This window comes from Candoia aspera, chromosome 3 (assembly GCF_035149785.1).
Source record: "Candoia aspera isolate rCanAsp1 chromosome 3, rCanAsp1.hap2, whole genome shotgun sequence".
NCBI lineage: Eukaryota > Metazoa > Chordata > Lepidosauria > Squamata > Boidae > Candoia > Candoia aspera.
Window position 1 is genome coordinate 175901363 of NC_086155.1, and position 19318 is coordinate 175920680.

The following is a 19318-nucleotide window of genomic DNA, read 5'->3' on the forward strand; positions in this document are numbered from 1 at the left end:
TGAGTGCCTACATATATTAACTTCCATAACTTATAACAAGGTTTTAAAAAAATATTCTTAAAATAATGTCTTAATTCAATTTTTCTGCAATTTGGCCTGTGGGTAGCAGTTAGCATGGGCTGCCATTCAATCTACTCCTGTGGCCCTTGGGAGTAAAGGACTTATTGTTTGTTCCCACTGTTTGCTATAACCAGAGCATTCTAAAAATTTTGTTCTACTGGAATGTGGCCAACATGGGATACCCTGAATGTTTTAAATATGTCTATTCATTCTGAGCTCAAAACAGAATGTATTTTTCACTTAGACCTTTTTGTATTCTATTTTTTTCATAGCCAACAAACTTTTTGATTTCACAAAATACTGTATGTATGTATGTATGTATGTACGTACGTACGTATGTACATACATACATACATACATACATACATATATATATATATATATATATATATATTTAATTGACACACATATTGCTTATTTGCTATCAGGACTGTAATCATGTAGCTCTCCTTTAGGGCCCAGGTGAAATGCTTGGTATAATCAATGCCAACTTTTCTCAATGTCCAATAGTATGCAACAGCATTGTTAAAAACAAATACTTCTGTCACTCCACATGGCTGATATAAAGACTACACAGCTTGTTCTAATCCCTAACAGGCTTCTCCTAAAGCATTCTCCAAATGTTAACGAACTACAGCTTTCAGCATCTCACACTACTAGGGAATGCTAAAAATTGTAGATCAACACTTAAGAGGCACATTTCCCCATACTGGTAAAAAAATATTGTTGTGAATATAAAGGCTGCAAACTTAAGACACTAACAGCTTATCAGCCTTTGGACCAAACAGGCTCAGACAGTTCACATTCGTAAGGGAAAGTTGTTCTCTGTCACATGCACATAAGGCAGATAATGTAGCCCTTCCCTCCGCTAGATATAGAAAAAGTTTTGATCCTTTTAAAACTGGGAGCAGAGGTTACTGTACCGAGGCTAGAAAAGGGTAGGCTTTAAGATTGCTCCACCATAACTTTTTACTAAACTTTAAAGTTTCCACCAAGAAGTAGGAATACCAGGAAAAGTGAAGCAGGGAAAGAGATGCTTCAGGTGAGGCTGATCCTGAAGGTTAAAAATTCTAGTGAGGAATAGGCTTTAAATTTTAATTTTCTGTGTTGTGCTTTTAATGTCTATTTTTCCCCTCTTTATATAAATTATGGAATTGGCTGTTTGTATCTTTGCCTGTATCCAGCCACCATCCTTCATGCTTTTTGAAGATGCACAGGATTTTATCCTTAATACATTCAGCTTTGGAGATGTGCAGACAAAGGTGGTTCAGATCTAAATACTGTTTCACACCTTTATTCAACTGTATTTAAAGTGATGGTGAATGTTATCATACTGGTCGTGTTTACTAATCTATACAAATCCTATTCTATAGTATTTCAGTCTTTTTCCAGTCAAGTTAAAAAAAAAAGGTCCTGAAAAAGTATACAACAGTTATAATGGTTATAATACATAAAAAAGGAAGAAAACTAAATATGAACCAAAATATTAATTATATTGGGTTATATAAATATCATAAAGGAAATTAAATTACATATTTCATATATGTCTTAATAAAGAAATCATCTTAAACCCTCATACTGCTGAGCGTCAGGTGGCATACAAGTTTAATTAACATTACCTGAACCAAACTGTTTGTGTTGCAAAATTATTCAAGTGAGCCAGAGGAAGTTTTGACTATTTTGTTTTGAAATAAACAATTCACTTGTTCCACCCTGAATGATTCTTCCAATGGCTCCCTGACAAGTTATTATTTAATCACATTAATAACAGAAAATACAGGTCCATTTGTATATGTGATTTATATGCAGTTAGTCTGGAATTATGTTTAGAAGCATTAGTATGTATTTTCATCGAAAGTTACACATACTGATATTTGAACAACTGCCCTTTATTTTATTCACTTTGACGAAAAGCAGAAAAACAACATTCAATGGACTCATTCTTGTAGTAGATCATTCTGAGGTACTTACGCATTTCCCATTAGAGCGAAACACTTTTTTTTAACGTTCTATCAAAAGATAAATGTTAGTGCTTTTCACTTCAGAATATAGAAGAGCATATGTTTGCCAAACGTAGAAATGTGCCATATTTATAAAACGCTTTTCCACTTGAGGTTAGGAGAATTTTCATATACTGCAACAGAAAGGTCATATAAGTAACCGTATTGGTAAAATGTCTATAATGCCTTAACCAATAGTAAGTATCCCAAATATTTATGATAAAATACCTAAATGCTTATACATTTGCATATATGCATATATTTTAAAAAGACACATTAGGATCCATGAAATAATTCTGTAGTTATTTTAATTTTCATATTTTCTGAAGTTTATATGCTGAGTATTTTGTCAGGTAGTTTTAGTCCTTCCTTCCACCATCTTTATAATACTTTTAACACAAGCTAATTTTTTTCTCACCAAGTAAGAAAGTCTGAAGAGTAGAGGTAGTCCTTGCTTAATTTTCACAACTGGGACTGGCAACTCCATTGCTAAGCAACGCCATCATTAAGTGAGACATCACGTGACTGTGACTTGTGATTTCACTGCCGGCTTCTCCATTGACTCTGCTTGTCAGAAGCCGACTGAAGTGCGCAATCTAAATAAATAAATGGTGATCACATGACCATGGGACACTGTGACATTCATAAATGCCTGCTGGTTGTGAAGAGCTCAAATCCCGATCATGTGATTGCGGAGATGCGGCAATGGCTTTAAGTGCAAGGACCAGTTGTAAAGTTACTTTTTCAGCACTATCATAACTTTGAATGGTCACTAAACAGGGCAGTCATTAAGCGAGCACTACCTGTACTGGCTATGAAAGGAGGTTTGATTTAAAGGAGAGATCAAGTTCTGTTTCTAAAGATTAGAATATATAAGACACTGGTAAAAAGACATCTGCAAGCAGAAGTGATTATTTTGTTGTCCTTTCATCATTCAGCATCCAATAAAATTTATGCCAGAGAGCTGGAGGATATTCTCAGGCAGATTTATTGTACACATGAGGGCAACTGACCAGCATGTTGGGCAGTATTATGTAAATAAAAGACACATTATATATAGTCCTTGGATGTAGTCATATATAGTTGGGATCCTTTAAGCATGCCACAATGCACAATACCTGGAGTGTATATGTTATATCCCTGATCTTAATTATCCTTGCTGATTGGGGAGCAACAGTGTTGAAAACTTGGCTTTGACAAGGCACATAAGGAATCAAGTAAAAGACAGGCTGTGCCTACCACCATAGAAAACAAGTCAAATCCTGGCTTATCATTAATGGTTGATTGTAAAAACCCAGTTTCTCTTGTTATCCCATATCAGTGAAGAGGTTTTGTATTTCTATAAAAATTCGATATATAAGAATACTGTTAAAAGGTAATTGTTATATAAACAGTGAAGCTACTTACACACTTTCCCTTCTTTTTCTAGTTTCTTCAAGTGATGTTTGAGATTAATTTCTGCAACTTTATGCAAGTGGTCAGGTGTGTCCTAGAATAAAGCATTCGAAAGATACATATTAATGGAGCTTTATTTTTTTTAAGTAAAACAACTCCTCCTCAAATTTGGTACAGATTAAAACACTTTTCAGGGTTTTGACGCAAATGGGGGAAATTATTCCCAGATCAATTCCTATTTTAATGAGGGGGGGAATTCTTTAGCCATACCAAGAAGCTTGGTTTAGTTCAGTATGAACTTAGACATTTTCTCTGAGTAACTTTACTTTTTCCAGATCAAAGCATGAACTATTATTAGAAGTTTATCCTCAGTTTCAGAATGCAAGGGAACATTCATAAAACTTGTGTTACAGTTCTCTGGATGGTAATTATTCTCCTAATGCAAACTTACAATTAAAAGTATTTCACAAACACAGGCATGTATTATTGAAGTTAACATTACTAACTTCAAATTTCTCAATACCCACGCAAATTTGTTCTTGCTGATTTATTATCAAGATTCTGTCACACAGGTAGCTTTTTGCCCTTGCTTTTAAATTGTAGACTTTGGTATATTTTGAGTCAGTTAATCATTTTGCAGAACGTTTTTAGAGCTAGATAACAACAACGATTTATTAAATGTATATGCCACCTGACTTCCAGTGACTCTGGGCAGTTTACAAATTGTTTAAAAAAAATAAAAAGAAAAACATTAAAACAAGAAAACAACACAAAACAAAAAAGAACAAAGATGACAGAGATAACAAACCCAGGTAGGAACAAAGAAAGTTAAGAAAAGGGGGTTCAATCACACTTCCAAAGGCCTGGGCAAAGAGCCAGGTCTTCAAGGCCCTTTGAAACACCAGCAGGGTGGGAGCCATTCAAATCTCGGGGGGAACCTCATTCCAGAGACCAGGTACTGCTACAGAGAAGGTGTGCTTCTGTGTATTTTGAGTGTTTTTTTTGCAAAAATATAAGACAATAGGGATATAGAGAACTCACTGCTTCAGAGACAGAACATTCCTTGGAGCCTTGGAACATTCCATCCCCCCCCCCTCCCCGGTGGCCATGGTGAACCTCCTCCTGGACCACAGTGAATCTGGGGTTAGTTTGATAGATCTGGAAGTAATTTCTTCAAGCTGGAAGCAATTTGAGGCATTCAGGACATAGTGTTTCTGTTTTTGTTCTACTTTAGTTGCATTTATTTAAAAAAAAGCTAGCATTTTTAATACTATTTTGAAACTATATTTCATTAGAGAATTTTGCAAAAAAGAATTGATTTTGGAAGGGGTGTGGGTGTTTAAAGTCTGAACAAAGCATGATAGTCTGAACATTTTTGTATAACTATTAATACTGTATACTTCACAGCATACAACAAATATGGCCTGTTGCAATACGATTTCTGAAAGCAAGTATATATACATGGTGTTCTTTAGATAAAAACTATTCTCACTATGAACCATTAATTTCTTTTCTATTGCATTGTTTTCTGCATAACTAAAATCTATTTTTAATTCAAAACCAGATGCCATCTATACCTTGTAAACGATTTTCACAAGTTCCCCTGCTGTGAGAGATTTCCCCGCATTTTCATCCAGGACACGTAGGATTTGCTGCTCACGTGCATTCCTATGTAAAATGTATTCCTGAATTTTAGCTCTTGCTTCTTTTACTACTGGACCATGTCCTAGAAAGACAACAATTTTTTTTTCAAGAGATGTTTCTCTAACACAAATTTCTTGGAGAACTTACTAATTAATAGTGCCTACAGGATACTTTTTAAGAAGAGATGATTTAAAGCAGCCTTTCTCAACTTTTTGACCCTTTTTTATAAACGACACTTTATAAAACAGTGGATCAAAGAGAAAAAGCGGATTAAAGAATAAAAGTGTAATGAAGAGAAAGCTGTCCATAGGAGGAGAACAAATATTGCCAAGAGCAAAAGAAGAAGTGACAAGATGAACAAGATTCCAAGCATGACTTATATCAGCCTTTCTCAACCTTTCAACCCTGGAGAAACCCTTGAAATATTTTTCAGGCCTCGGGGAACCCCTGCACATTCAGGCTCAAAAATAGGCCCAAAGTTACAAAATTATTTTATTTGTTTCATGTGTAGGCCTGTATATATGCATTAAGTGTTCTTAAACTAAAGAATGAAACTTACCTCTTTATGTGAAGTTGCCTGAATTGGAAACAATTTTTAAAGTAAATCGTGATCTCCCAGGGAACCCCTAGTGACCTCTCAAGGATCCCTACAGTTCCATGGAACCCTGGCTGAGAAACCCTGATTTAGAGTGTTCATACAGGCATAGCTAACTTATGAGAGCCCAATATCTTCTAATTTTGTTATGTTATTTTGTCTCTGTATCTGTCGCAGCACCTTCCCTCTGGAATGATACTCCTATAGATCTGAATAAGCCCCCCACCCCTTGACATTCAGGAAGCTCTTAAATACCTGGCTTTCCTTCCAGGCTTTGGGGCAGAGTGAGAGCTGAATCCCTGCTGGATGGGATTTTTTTCTGGTTCTGTGTGGTCTTTGGGCCACTCAAGATTTCTTTTTTGTCTTTGTCTTTTTTTTTAAAGTTATGATTGTAAGCTGCCCAGAGTTGTTGGGAGTCGGGTGGCCTATATATTGTATAAACAAGCCAACTGTGGAATTATGATAAAAATGCTGGAAGGGATGAAAAAAGCACGTTCAATTCTGCTGAACTATGGAGCCAATTTAGTTATCTTGGGCCAATTCACTGGCTTTGGTCCCAACTACGTTTCAGAATAATAGGCATGAGGATATAACAGAGAACTTCTACTCCATCTGGACCACCTTGCATTCCCAGAGGGAAAAAAGCAGGATAAATCAATGCAATAAATGGGTGTATTGTAAAATTATTAACAGTCCTGAACTCAATTTGTTACATGCCCAAAACATCAACATTTTAAAGCAGGTTTGGCTCATACAAGACCTTCCCCTTAGTATTATTGGGATATTCCATCTGATTTTTTTTTAAAAAACTTTCTTTCATACATTATTTTTGAGGTGCTGAATTCTGAATAGTGTTTTCCTTAAGGGAAGTTGGGGAGGGGGGAAGGAGAAGAGAGGGGAGGAATGTAAAAAACAGACATTTTAGCAGCCAAAGGACTTTTCACAAGTCATTAGCATACACTCTATTTACTAGGAAGGAAAAAGAGCAAATGACATTATAAGCACAAAGAAACTAAAATGGTTTTATTTTATGAAAAACACCTGAACACTCCTCCTACAGTGGCTTGTCTCTCTGAAGCTCTAGATCAGTGTTTATCAACCTTGGCAGCTTTCAGATGTGTGGACTTCAACTCCCAGAATTCCCCAGCCAGCCATTCTGGCTGGGGAATTCTGGGAGTTGGTCCACACATCTGAAAGCTGCCAGGTTGAGAAACACCGCTCTCGGTATAGATTTACAAAAGTGAAAGGCAGTCTGAAACCTGGAACATTTTAGCACAGAATGTTCTCCTATGAACAGAGAAAAATCATAAAACACCTTGCAAACAGGAGTCAATGAGACAGAGGCACCCATTCCTATTTCCACAGTACCTGTGATTACAGGACAATGAGATCAAAAATCTTTAGGCAAGCACTGCAAGGTATCCGGAACTTCAAAGAATTATACTGATGAAGAGCGAATACAATTAATGTCAAATGTATAACTTACCTGGGTATATTAAATCAGCTTTCATTTCTAGGAGCTTTTCCAATGATTTCATGTAGTCATAAAGGTCTTCAAACACAGCTGTTCCTTCTCCTAAGATACAATCGCCAGAAAATATGGCATTTTCTTCTAGCAGATGTAAAGCCATGTGGTCATCCGTATGCCCTGGGGTATATAATACTCTGCAAAGTGACAGAAAAGAGAAACATGATTATAATATTCCAGGCATAAACTGAAGAAAGCTCTTATAGTAGCTAACGAAGACACACTTAAAAAGCTTGGATCCAAAATTTAAATGATTGATCCTTATACTGTATAGGAGCAGAGCTATGAGCAATTTCTTTAAAAAAAGAATTTTTAAAACAAGGACAAGCTTTAACTACCTACATCTTAGATAAGATTTCCTCAAGAAATGAAAGGCTTCACAGGATAGATGAAATCACCCCAAGGAATCAACCAGGAATAATTTTATGCAAACTGCCATCTACCAAAAACACTGAGAAAGCTTGTGTAGCCCTGCCATATATACCAAGAAAAGAGCCTCACTTGAAGATATAACAGCCTGAGCACACATAAATAGTAGGGGGTCCCAACTTATTTAGGGCTTTAAAGAAATTTATTTTATGTTGTGCAGAAAATGTTATCAGAAGCCAGTTAATTCTTGGAAGAATAGTCACGTTTGCCTGTAAGTAGTTTTTGTCAGCAGCCTGGACTAGGTAGATATCTTCAAGTAAAGCACACTAGGGCAGTCCAATCAAGACACCACCACTCAAGTGTGTATCAGATGATTACTTCTGATATTTCAAGGAATGGTTGCAGTGAATGTACAATCCTCAGCTGTGCAAAACCCATCTACTGCTGAGCTTGCCGATCGGAAGGTCGGCGGTTCGAATCCGCGTGACAGGGTGAGCTCCCGGTGCTAGTCCCAGCTCCTGCCGACCTAGCAGTTCGAAAATATGCGAATGTGAGTAGATTAATAGGTACCGCTTTGGCGGGCAGGTAACGGCATTCCGTGTAGTCATGCTGGCCACATGACCACGGAAGTGTCTACGGACAAACGCCGGCTCTTTGGCTTTGAAACGGAGATAAGCACCGCCCCCTAGAGTCGAACACAACTGGACTTAATGTCAAGGGAAACCTTTACCTTTACCTAACCATGCCACAGAATTATAGGAAGACAACAGTCCTGAAGGAAACAATTCAATGTAGTTAACACATTTTCTAAACACTCGTATTTGTGTGACTTGGTACAGGCATAACATAGCACCAAGTTCTCTAAACCTCTGTACTGTATGCACTGAAGGCTAGGCAAAACATATAATCAATCTATCCTAACCAATCTCTGCAAGCCTTTTAGTGTGAAATGATAAAACCTACAAATCAACTGAAAAAATCTTGCACACAAAAAACCTGCAATCAACATCAATGTGCAAATGTTAACATTTACCTGAGAGTAGCTCCCTCTGTACTTAAAACATCTCCATCTCTTAAGTATGCATACTTCTGCTTTCCTTGTATTACTTCTTCTTGATGTGGGTTACGTGGAAGCTTACTTATGCAATACTCATAACCTAGTTTAAAAATTAAGCAATTCATATCAGAATTTAGTGGAAATCAGTACAGTATTAAAACAACAACAACAGTGTGTTGGATCTAGATGGATTCAGGGCTGATATACTGAAATACATGGAACTTAAGACCGTATCTGGCCTTAAATACAGACTTAAAAAAAAGCTTTAACTGATTTCAAATTTTGGAAACTGGTGCTGCATTTAAAAGGCTGCTTACATGTTACTACTGTTTTACAGATATAGTTTGAATAATTGGTTCTCAGATATAAACAAAAACATTTATACTTGGGAATAAAGTAAGGATATTGTGCACCCAGTATTTATTATTTAAAGTATTTAGTATTTATCATTTAAATTATTATTTAAAGTATTTATTATTTAAATTATTAATCCTTCCCAATCCTTAAGGTCTACGGACAGACTCTCTTTATAGGAAGGGTAGCAAATTCATCAGTAGCTGAATTAACATCTGTGCAGGTTCTGGGACATGTCTGTTGTAGTATGAAGAGCTCCCTCTATTTTTTTTCTTTTTTTTATGGAAAGGATTTATGCTACTATGCAAGTGCAGGTCAATCAAGGCACACCATGGATTCCATGCTATGCATACTGCCTATTTTGCAAATAATTCTGACTACAACCTCTGGATTATAGCCACAATCTAGCAAGTCCCTGTAAGTGTACATATAGGGCTTGCCTACAAGCAGCAGCATATTTACGGCTAGAAACCAGGAGACTGTGAGTTCTAGTCCCACTTTAGGCATGAAAGCCGGCTGGGTGACCTTGGGCCAGTCACTCTCTCTCAGCCCAACTCACCTCACAGGGTTGCTGTTGTGGGGAAAACAGGAGGAGGAAGGAGTATTAGGTACGTTTGCCGCCTTGAGTTATTTATAAGAATAATAAAGGCAAGACAAAAATTTAAATAAATAAATAAATAAAATTTTGTTTTGAAATAGCAGATTCTACAACGTTAACTAGTTCTGATGAAACAATTGTTAAAATACATATTAGCAAACATGCATGCAGGTATTAAAACGGCCAATGTAATTTATCTGTTTTGCAAAGAAGGCTCCATTTTCTGTTTTCATGAAGAGATTTGAAATGACCCATTAATGCAGGATTTTGGAGTAGTTTAACTTGAACAGGGTTAATACAGCTGGGAAGAACCCTTGTTGCTAGTGTTTATGAGATCATTCACCTCACCCTAGTAATAATATAATTTAGGTAAGCGCTTCCCTTTAAAGTAAGGTGAACATATACTAACTCTGAGATAAAAATCCCTTCTGTTTAAAATGAATGTTTGACTTTATACATTCAAGAACAGACTGTGAAAGTTAAGGCCTCACTTTAACTCATTTTTATGTATCTAAATTTAATACTTTTCTGTTGTAAATTGGGGCAACATTAAGCTGCTGACAATACCAATTCCATCTTACTCTATCAGCAGCATTGGGGGAGGGGGGAGGGAGAAATGGGAAGGGGTCCAGGGCATCAAAGTGCTGCAAGCATTATGGTGGCAAGCCCTGCCCTTTTTCTATAGGTGTCACTACACGGCATACATGCCCCCAAGAGTCAGAACCACTGGTATGACATTGTAGCACTGTTTTCATCACAGTGACATAAACAGCGAGAGCCTGCAGACACTATTATTCCTTAGCACAGGGTTGTTGTTTTGGAGAAAACAGGAGGAGGAAGGAGTATTTCGTATGTTTGCCGCCTTGAGTTATTTATAAAAATAATAAAGGCGGGATAGAAAATAAATAGATAGATAGATAGATAGATAGATAGATAGATAGATAGATAGATAGATAAACGTTCTCTCTTGAATCAGAGTCTAAGCCAATACTGAAAGCTACATATACATTGACAGAGGCTGAGTGTCCATATGCACATCCAGAAGACAGAGGCAAATGGTACTGAGATAAGCGTTAGTATGATTATGACCTTCTTCCCAAATCAGTGAGAGAAAGAAGATGGTATCTCTAATTTTTATGAGTGAACATATAAAGGATTGGCTTTGCAAGAGATAAATTTCTTAGTTTAACAGTATAGCAAATGTTATATTTTTATAATACTGGATCTTTGCTGGGTTTAATTTTGGCTAAGTATACTTGAAACTGGTGTTTGGGGAAGAAGGTAAGTTCTGTCAGAAGCTGGTTCTCAGAATTAATTATTTACCACCATATCTGTTAATAAACATTTAAGTCCAACATTTCTGACATCCTTCCTTCTTTGCCTGTCTGCTACGTAACAGACTCTCAAATCACTATGGTCAAAATCCTTTAGCCACCTACCTAAGGATAAGGACCACTGAATACAGGTACACTGTACACTGAATTTGTATTAGACTATCTCTGGATATATAGGATTGTGCTGAAAAATCCTGATAACCTGCTTTGGATGTATCTAAAGACCAGTATACAAATTTTAAAAATTAAAGAAAATACTTACAGGTTGGAATGCTTTCACAAATACCAGATATGCCTCCAGTGTGATCATGGTGCCAATGAGTTACCAAAATTTCCTGGATGGAAATCCTGAATTCACTGAGTGTTTGTTTCAAACAGCTTATATATTCAGGGATAGATGGCTCTCCTGTATCTATAAGGATCCTTCTATAATAAAAACAGATTAGCCCAATAAAAATACATGCCTGGTTAATAAAACATAATGCTAACAACTTTTTGATCTGGGTAAAAAAGAGTATTGTGACATGAAAAGAAATATTTCTAGATCCCACTTCTTTTGTGTAATTGAGAATCCTGAAGAAAATTATATGAGCTGCAAATCGATCAAACTGGACTTATATATTTATATTTATTTATATTTTTATTTAAGAAGCACTGTTTTTATTGTATTTTAATCTGCATTTATTTTTAATTGTATTGTAAACTGCCCAGAGTCACTCTTTAAGTTGAGATGGGCGGTGACAAAATTCAAAATATAAATAAATAAAAATATAAATATGCCTCTCCAGTTGTCATTGAGCAGTTTACTTACCCTATTTTATAAAAAAAGGTTAAAAATTATACGTAAAGATCAAACAAGTACCAGCTACAGTAACTCACAATTCTGTATCAGGAAAAATAAACACATGAGTTCAACTACCCAAGAGAGAACACTTTATGACACATCAGTCCTTAAGGCCTGCTGGAAGAGCAAGATTCCAAGTGCCTTTTTAAACCCAGTGAAGTTGGAACCATACAGACCTCAAGTGGGATGCTGTTCCCAAAGAAGCCTCTTTTAATTTCATATTATACTACACAGCTCACAAGCCTATGAGAAGAAAGATAACAGAGGGAAAGAAAACCCCATTGGAGTAGAACTCTAATCTGGTGAACAAAAGAAACAACACTTTATAAAACAAGAGAAAAAGCAGATTAAAGAATAGAAGTGTAATGAAGAGAAAGCTGCCCACAGAAGGAGAAAAAGTATTGCCAGGAGCAAAAGAAGAAGTGACAAGATGAACAAGATTCCAAGCAAGACCTATATCAGCCTTTCGACCCTGGAGAAATCCTTGAAATATTTTTCAGGCCTCAGGAAACCCCTGCACATTCAGGCTCAAAAATAGGCCAGAAGTTACAAAATTATTATATTTGTTTCATGTGTAGGCCTGTATATATGCATTAATAGTGTTCTTAAACTAAAAATAAAGAATGAAGTTTACCTCCTTAATGTGAAGTTGCCTGAATTTTAAATAATTTTTTATATAAATCATGACCTCCCAGGGAACCCCTAATGACCTCTTGTGGAACCCTAGGGTTCCATGGAACCCTGGTTGAGAAACCCTGACTTATATTGTTTAAGGCAGTGCTTCTCAACCTGGCAGCTTTAAGATGGGTGGACATCAACCTTGCTGGCTGGGGAATTCTGGGAGTTGAAGTCCACCCATCTTAAAGCTGCCAGGGTTGAGAAACACTGGTCTAAGAGGAGAACTAGACTGTATTAGCCAAGATTCAGAATCAGGGCTCTGTGGAAGAACAAAACATGTGCCCTAGACAGCATACTAAGGGTTCATCCTCAGATCACTCTAGCTGTATCATGAGCACGCCCAGCTGCTTCTACAGTAAATGGCATGTGTGAGATTGCCTTTATTTCATCCACCCCACAGTAAAGGCAGCCTAAAGTTAGCTACAGCTATTCCAGTTTTAAAGTACTGTTTTCCCTCTTTGACCCAACTTTCACCATGTATATGACTTAGAATGCTTCATTGATAATTTGATTGATCAGGAGGGGATCAGCCCCTCTCTGGTCACTTTAGGCTGTGATGGGTACACACCCTCCCCTGGTCCCTGGTCCTGCTCCAGACACATGACCAACAGGCATTACTGCTCACACAATGCCACACTGGCTCTCTCTGAAGTATTTGTCAGTGTTACAGAAGCTCCTTATTGGCACAGGTTTAGGGCACTTCTGAAAGCACTAGACCTGTTTCAGGTTTAGGACTCTTGAGAAATAACTTCTGGAAAGAGCTCTTTTCAGCTGCACAGAACACTGATTTGAACTAAGAGGAACGTTTGTAGCAGGTGGATGTGGCTAGTTGTTGCCTGTAAGGCATTACTGGTTCTACGGTGCTTCAGCCAGCAAGAAAATCTGCTTGGCTGTTTTTTAAAAATTGTTTTTATTATTTAGGGAAGAAAGCCATTTTACTTATTTCTACAGCACCATACCTACTACACAGGCTACTTCTGGGTGTTGCTGACTAGGACCACCTGTTGCCAGCACTTCCATTCCTTGGGGCCCTAATTTAGGTTAAAGCTTGCTTGTTATTGTTTGTTTGTTTTTAAACTTATTCACCGCCCATCTCCACCTCATGGGGGACTCTGGGTGGTTTACAATAAAATGAAGTTAAAATTTAAAACCATTTCAATACAATAATTGTTTCTTCTTGCTTCATTCCATTCCTCCAATGAGTGTGGAATCAGCCATGGAGGAGGAGTGTGGGGTGAAGTGGGAGTGCCCCGATGCCCCTCACAACCCCTTCTCCCTACCGCTGACCTTGGCTACTTTTGAATACGGCCTCTCCTCTGCCCCGTGACCCATGCTATTTTCAGACACAGGGTTAGCACTGTTTCCAAAGAACATGAGGCTCATATTCAGAAACAGCCCAATGTGACAGCTCACAGATGTGCGGCACTTCTGTGCCTGCTATCTCTTAGTTGAGCAACTTGACGATGACTAAAAGCACCCGCCTACACTTGTCCAGCCATTCCCCACCACACATTAAGGAAACTCATTGGTCTTGTTTTTCCTGCCACTGGGTGATGCTCTATGGCAGGGTTTCTCAAACTTTAAGAGTGTGGACTTCAACTCCCAGAATTCCCCAGCCAGCGTTGAAATCCACATATCTTCGAGTTGCCAAGTCTGAGAACCACGCTCTATGGGAACGGAAAGGAAGACTGTTTTCCTGCATTAAAACTGCACCACTTGCTGGCTTTGTCAACGAAGCAGAATAGGGATTTGCAATTTCTGTGAGCTTAAGGGCTGGAGGGCTGCACTTTAATACAGGAATGAGGAACAGTCCTAAGCCTGCACTTTGGGAGGAGCAAGACCCTCGGACTTAGATAGGATTTCGGAATAGAGAGGAGGGTCGCGTCGCACACTGCTAGGATGCATTAACAGCTTTTACGTTTAAGTACATGCATAAAATAATCCTGTTAGCGAAGTCTCTCCTGCCCCCAAATGTTTCTGTTCGGGGGGGAGGGGTTAAGATGAGCAAAAACAATGTTTTGTTATTTATCTAGGCCGCGCCTTCCTTTGCACCACACGATTACTCCTCCTAAAAGAAAGGGGGGTCGTCTTTGCCGTCTCCCCACACCCCGCCTACCGCAGCCAGCTCGGGTGCATCTTCAGAGCAGCACGTGAAACGCAGGGGGTCGAAATACTAATTCCCGGGTTTCGCCTTGCTGAACGGGAAGCAACTTACAACGGAACGGGAGGCTGATGCCAAGGAAGCGCGTTACCCCCCTGAGCCGCCGATCAGAGGCGGCGGAGGCCGGAGCTCCGGCCACCGCATCTGCCCCTCGCCCGAGCTGCTTCCCGCGTACCTGGGCCCGGTTCCCACCAAGTAGGTGTTGGTCCCCTGTAGCGTCATAGGCCCGGGGTTACAGCCTAGGACGCGGATCACCCGCGCCGACAGCTTCTCCACCTTTGGCAGCACAGAGGCCATCTTCCCACCGTCCTCGCGGCCAACCTGAGCCGGGGAACGGGCGGAGAAGGAACAAACGACGTAGAGCTAGGAAAAATGTAGAGTGACAATTATTTCTTTTAACACCGACTGAGTTTAATTTGGTTGCTCCCCGCCTTGATCGGAAATTGCGGGGGGGAGGGGTCACGAAGAAGACCAGAGTTTTAAAGAGCGCGATTCTTCAACGGCCCAGGTTCACATATTGTGCTGAGCTAGGCAAGGAAAAGATAGATAGCTGCAAGTGTAGAATGTAAGGAAAGAGTTAACTGGAGACTTCCTTAAGAGCGAAATGGGCAGATCTTGGAGAGATAGAGGGGATACCGGGGGCGCGCTTTACAGACCAGCCGGTCAAAGGAAGGGAAGACTGAAGCTGATCCAGGATGTGTAAGAGAAGAGGGAGACGCTTTTAGCAATCACTCTGTAATTACACCCAGGAGGAGTTTGTGTCTAAAATACGGCTTTATCAGAAACAACATATGCTCTATGTTATCCATTCTGTAATGTTATTGTTCAATAAAAGTTTAACTGATTATAATCAGCTTAATTAAATTTTAAACAATTAAAGTGTAATTGTTTATATTGGGTAAGTGAATATATGTCCCCTATAAAATACTATGCCAGCCTTTCTCAACCTTGGCAACTTTAAGATAGGTGGACTTCAACTCCCAGAATTCCCAGCCAGCTCCCAGAATTATGGGAGGTGAAGTCTTCCTATCTTAAAGTTGCCAATGTTGAGAAATGTACTATGCTAAGATACCCGAGGAGATAATTTCATGTGGCGCAATATCAACACTTTATATTTTATATCCATGTGGTTGTTTGCTTGGTAAAATAGAAGAGTGATTTGCTATTACCATCTCCTGTGCCATACAAAATGATGCCTTTGCTATTGTTAGTAAAGTGATCTAGGAAGATGCCCCCAGGATCTTTCTATATTGCTGCTACCCTATATAGGTGCCTGCTTGTTTTAGTTGGGCAGCTGGGATGACCTTCACACCTTAGGTGACTCTGCTGAGATTCTGTCGTCTTGGCATGCACTCCTGGTGTTCTTCGCTCATTTCTTGCAGGAGCACTCCCCTGCCATGATGAGGCAGCCTAGCAGGACTTGATGGGGAACTCCTATCTAAAAAACAAAGAAAGATAAATCAAAATTGGGACTACTAGATCTGAGCTGCAAAATCTAGATACCACTTTTGGAAAAAAAAGATTTAAACTAACCAGCAGCCCAGATCTGATAGCCATAAACAAAACTGGAATCAGGTTCGTGGAGAATTTCATGGAAGGAACTCCTTTGCCCTGCTAATTTCCATCTGGGTGGGCTATTTGGGTACCATCCAGATGTTTTGGAATTCAGTTGCCATAAGATCCCATTTAAATCGCCATAGTCAATAGGGACTGCAGGTATTGTGGGCTTAAACAACTGGAAAGTGCCAGGTTCTCTACTGCTATTAATCTTTACTGCTTAGGATAGAGATTGGGAAATTGTCTGACCCCTGCAACTATTAAGAAACTTCAACTCCCAGAAGCCTTAACCAGCAGTGGTAGAGGATGTTGGGAGATGCAGTTCAGTGATGTTTTCAAGCCTAATTCTGCTTAAAAACTCTCTCACAGGTTTATGGTGAGGATAAACTCACTGATGGGGCAAGGGACAGAAAAGCTGAAACATGCATGCTTCCTTAAACACCTTAGAGTCAAAGTGATCTGTAAATAAATTGCATAAATAAATAAACGCAATGTTTTAGCCATGCAAAGCTAATGTTACACCAGGATATTGTTGTAACAGGTTCTTCAGAACACGTTTTGTCTGTAGGTGGCAGTAAGAGCACTGAGGATTACAAACTGTCATAATCAGATTTGTGCGGAAAATTAAATTGGAAAAATGCCCTGGATGTTGTGTCTTTGCAAAGCAGATGATTCAGTTTCCTGAGCATATTTAAATATATAATCTTGTGTACAGTTAAGTTTATATGATTATTTTTGAGTTCTAAGATACTGAAGCATCCTTAATTGTTCAATAGATTGCAGTAATTTTTTCAAAGATCTATTGGCAATCTACACCCCCCTTTGAAGGGTATTCTGGTTAGCAAAAGCAATATTACTTCTTCACTGTGGCACAGCCAGATGGCTACAGTACAGTGCAGCCCATCCTCGAACTAGGGCATAAATTGCTTTGCCCTGATAGCGAAGCCCTATTCCCTCTCAGTAATGAAGCAGGAAACTGTTGTTGTTCTTACAGTTTTAATGCAGGACAAATTAAGGAAATTGATTAATTGATGGATTTTGTTGGGTATGTTTCCCTTCCCATTGAGATAACCTGCCAGTAGGGAATAAAACACCAATCTATCTCCTTAAGGTGGGTGGGGCGGGGCTAGGTGTGCATTAGCAGGTAAATCTACCTGTAAAGTTGCCTGATTGACAGATGACAGGTATGGAGTGTTCTGCACATATGACCGGTCAGTCAGAGCATTTCTGAACATAAACTCTTTTGAAATCCATGTCAAGCAATAGCTTGACTGATCCATGTCAATCAATAGCTTAACTGATAGGTCATGGGGTCAGAGGAAGGTGATGAGAAGCATGAGGGGTGCATTCACTCTGTGCCCCTCCTCCCATGACTGTGGCCCATCAGTCTGGCTCACAGCTGTGGAGGGATGTGGGGTGAAGTGAAGTGAAGGTTGCTCCGTCCTTGAATAGCACTGCAAGGAAATAGTAGTGGCTGCATCTGGAGGGGGCCCACAATGTAGGCAACATTTATTTATTATATGACTTGTACACTGCTTCAGTTAACCAACTGACTCTAAGCCATTTACAGCAGCAAATATAAAAATCAGCCTATACAAATAATATATACATCTTTTTTTAAAGACACTTTATTGAATTTCAGAATATAAGTAAAACATATAAGAATAGAAAGAGATTGAAGAAAGAAAGAACAAAAAAAGAACAAACTTAAAAGTGCAGAAATAAAAAGAGACATAGAAAAAAGAGTGACTTCCTACCATCTTCGGTACAGATAAAAACATAAAAATACATTAACCTGTTGCTCTATTTTTAACTATAAAACACATTATTTCTATATTCTTATACAATCCTAATCGTCAAATCCCAAAATCAAAACTTCATCTTTCTCAGTTTCAAGCAAAAAGTCCAAAAGTGGTTTCCAAGTAGAAACAAAGGTAGACAAATTATTTTCTTTAATCAATGCAGTCAGTTTCACCATCTCTGCCAACTCCATTAATTTCACCATCCATTCTTCCACTGTAGGAATTTGTAAGTCCTTCCACCTTTGTGCATATAAAAGTCTTGCTGCTGTTACCACATATAAAAACAAAGTCCCCAATTTTTCTTTCAATCTGGTTATCCATTAAATCAAAAAGAAAAACTTCTGGCTTCAACTATATGTTGACCTTAAGAATCCTTTGAACAAACAATATATAAATCTAACACGTCAACTTAGCAATATATACTTATATTGTATCAATTATACATACTACAAATGAAATCCTGCATTAATTACATAAAATAACCTGACATAAACTAATCCAACATTCATGGTCTGAACATACACCTGCCTAGTGGGCAGTCTCTAAAGACATTCTGAAATAACCAGGATTTAGCAAGCTTTTGTGTTGGAAAGGGGCTGCTCTTGCTTCTGGTGGAAAGCTATCCCATAAAAGGGGAGACCCCAAGAGAAGATTTGGTTCTTTGTCCCCTCTGGCTGAATATTTTGATAAGTGGGGGCCTTCAGAAGACATTCTGTATGTATTGGACAGACAGATTCTGGTCAGAAAAGGCAGTCTTGAAGATACCCCGGTCCCTACTCATATAGGGATTTATGGTAAGAATCAGCATCTTGAATTGCATTTGAAAACAAACTGAAACTAGTGCAGCTCTTGTAACAGTGGGTATATTGTAAAAATAACAGGTTCAGTTAATAAGCACATGCACAACCACATTTTGCACCAGCTGAAGTTTCTGGTTGGCTTCAAGGTAGCCCCATGTACGGCACATTACAATAATTCAGGAGAGAGTTGACAAGGGCATGAATGTCCTTAACACATCCCATCCTTGGCTGCAATTAGAGCACCTGTAGAATTCAGACAAAGGCTCTCTTTGTGACAGCTTCCACTGGCTCTTTTAGCCTGAGCTATGAATCCAGGAGGACCCCCAGATTGCAGGCCTGCTCTTTAAGGGAAGCACAACCCCATGCAGAGAAAAAGTTGTATTATCTCAGAAAGAGCAAGCTTTTGAATCAACAGCCCTTTTGTCTTGGTTGGGCTGGGTCTGAGCCTGTTTTTTCCCATCCAGTCTCTGACAGCTTTCAGACACTGGGTCAAAACTTCCACCTCATCTCCCAGAATGGAAAGATGAAGGAAATTGCCTGCT

At 38.8% G+C, this 19318-nt stretch overlaps 1 protein-coding gene across 1 annotated transcript; it reads right to left on the bottom strand.

Annotated features, from left to right (window-relative positions):
• Positions 1–1338: 1338 nt before the first annotated feature.
• LACTB2 (lactamase beta 2) lies at positions 1339–14963 on the bottom strand. Its single transcript, XM_063299379.1, has 7 exons — positions 14793–14963; positions 11197–11360; positions 8625–8748; positions 7181–7359; positions 5033–5181; positions 3468–3549; positions 1339–2194 (listed from the first exon to the last, which is right to left on the bottom strand). The coding sequence occupies exons 1-7, from the start codon at positions 14912–14914 to the stop codon at positions 2151–2153; spliced, it is 864 nt and encodes a 287-aa protein (XP_063155449.1). The 5' UTR covers positions 14915–14963; the 3' UTR covers positions 1339–2150.
• Between the last annotated feature and the right edge of the window lie 4355 nt (positions 14964–19318).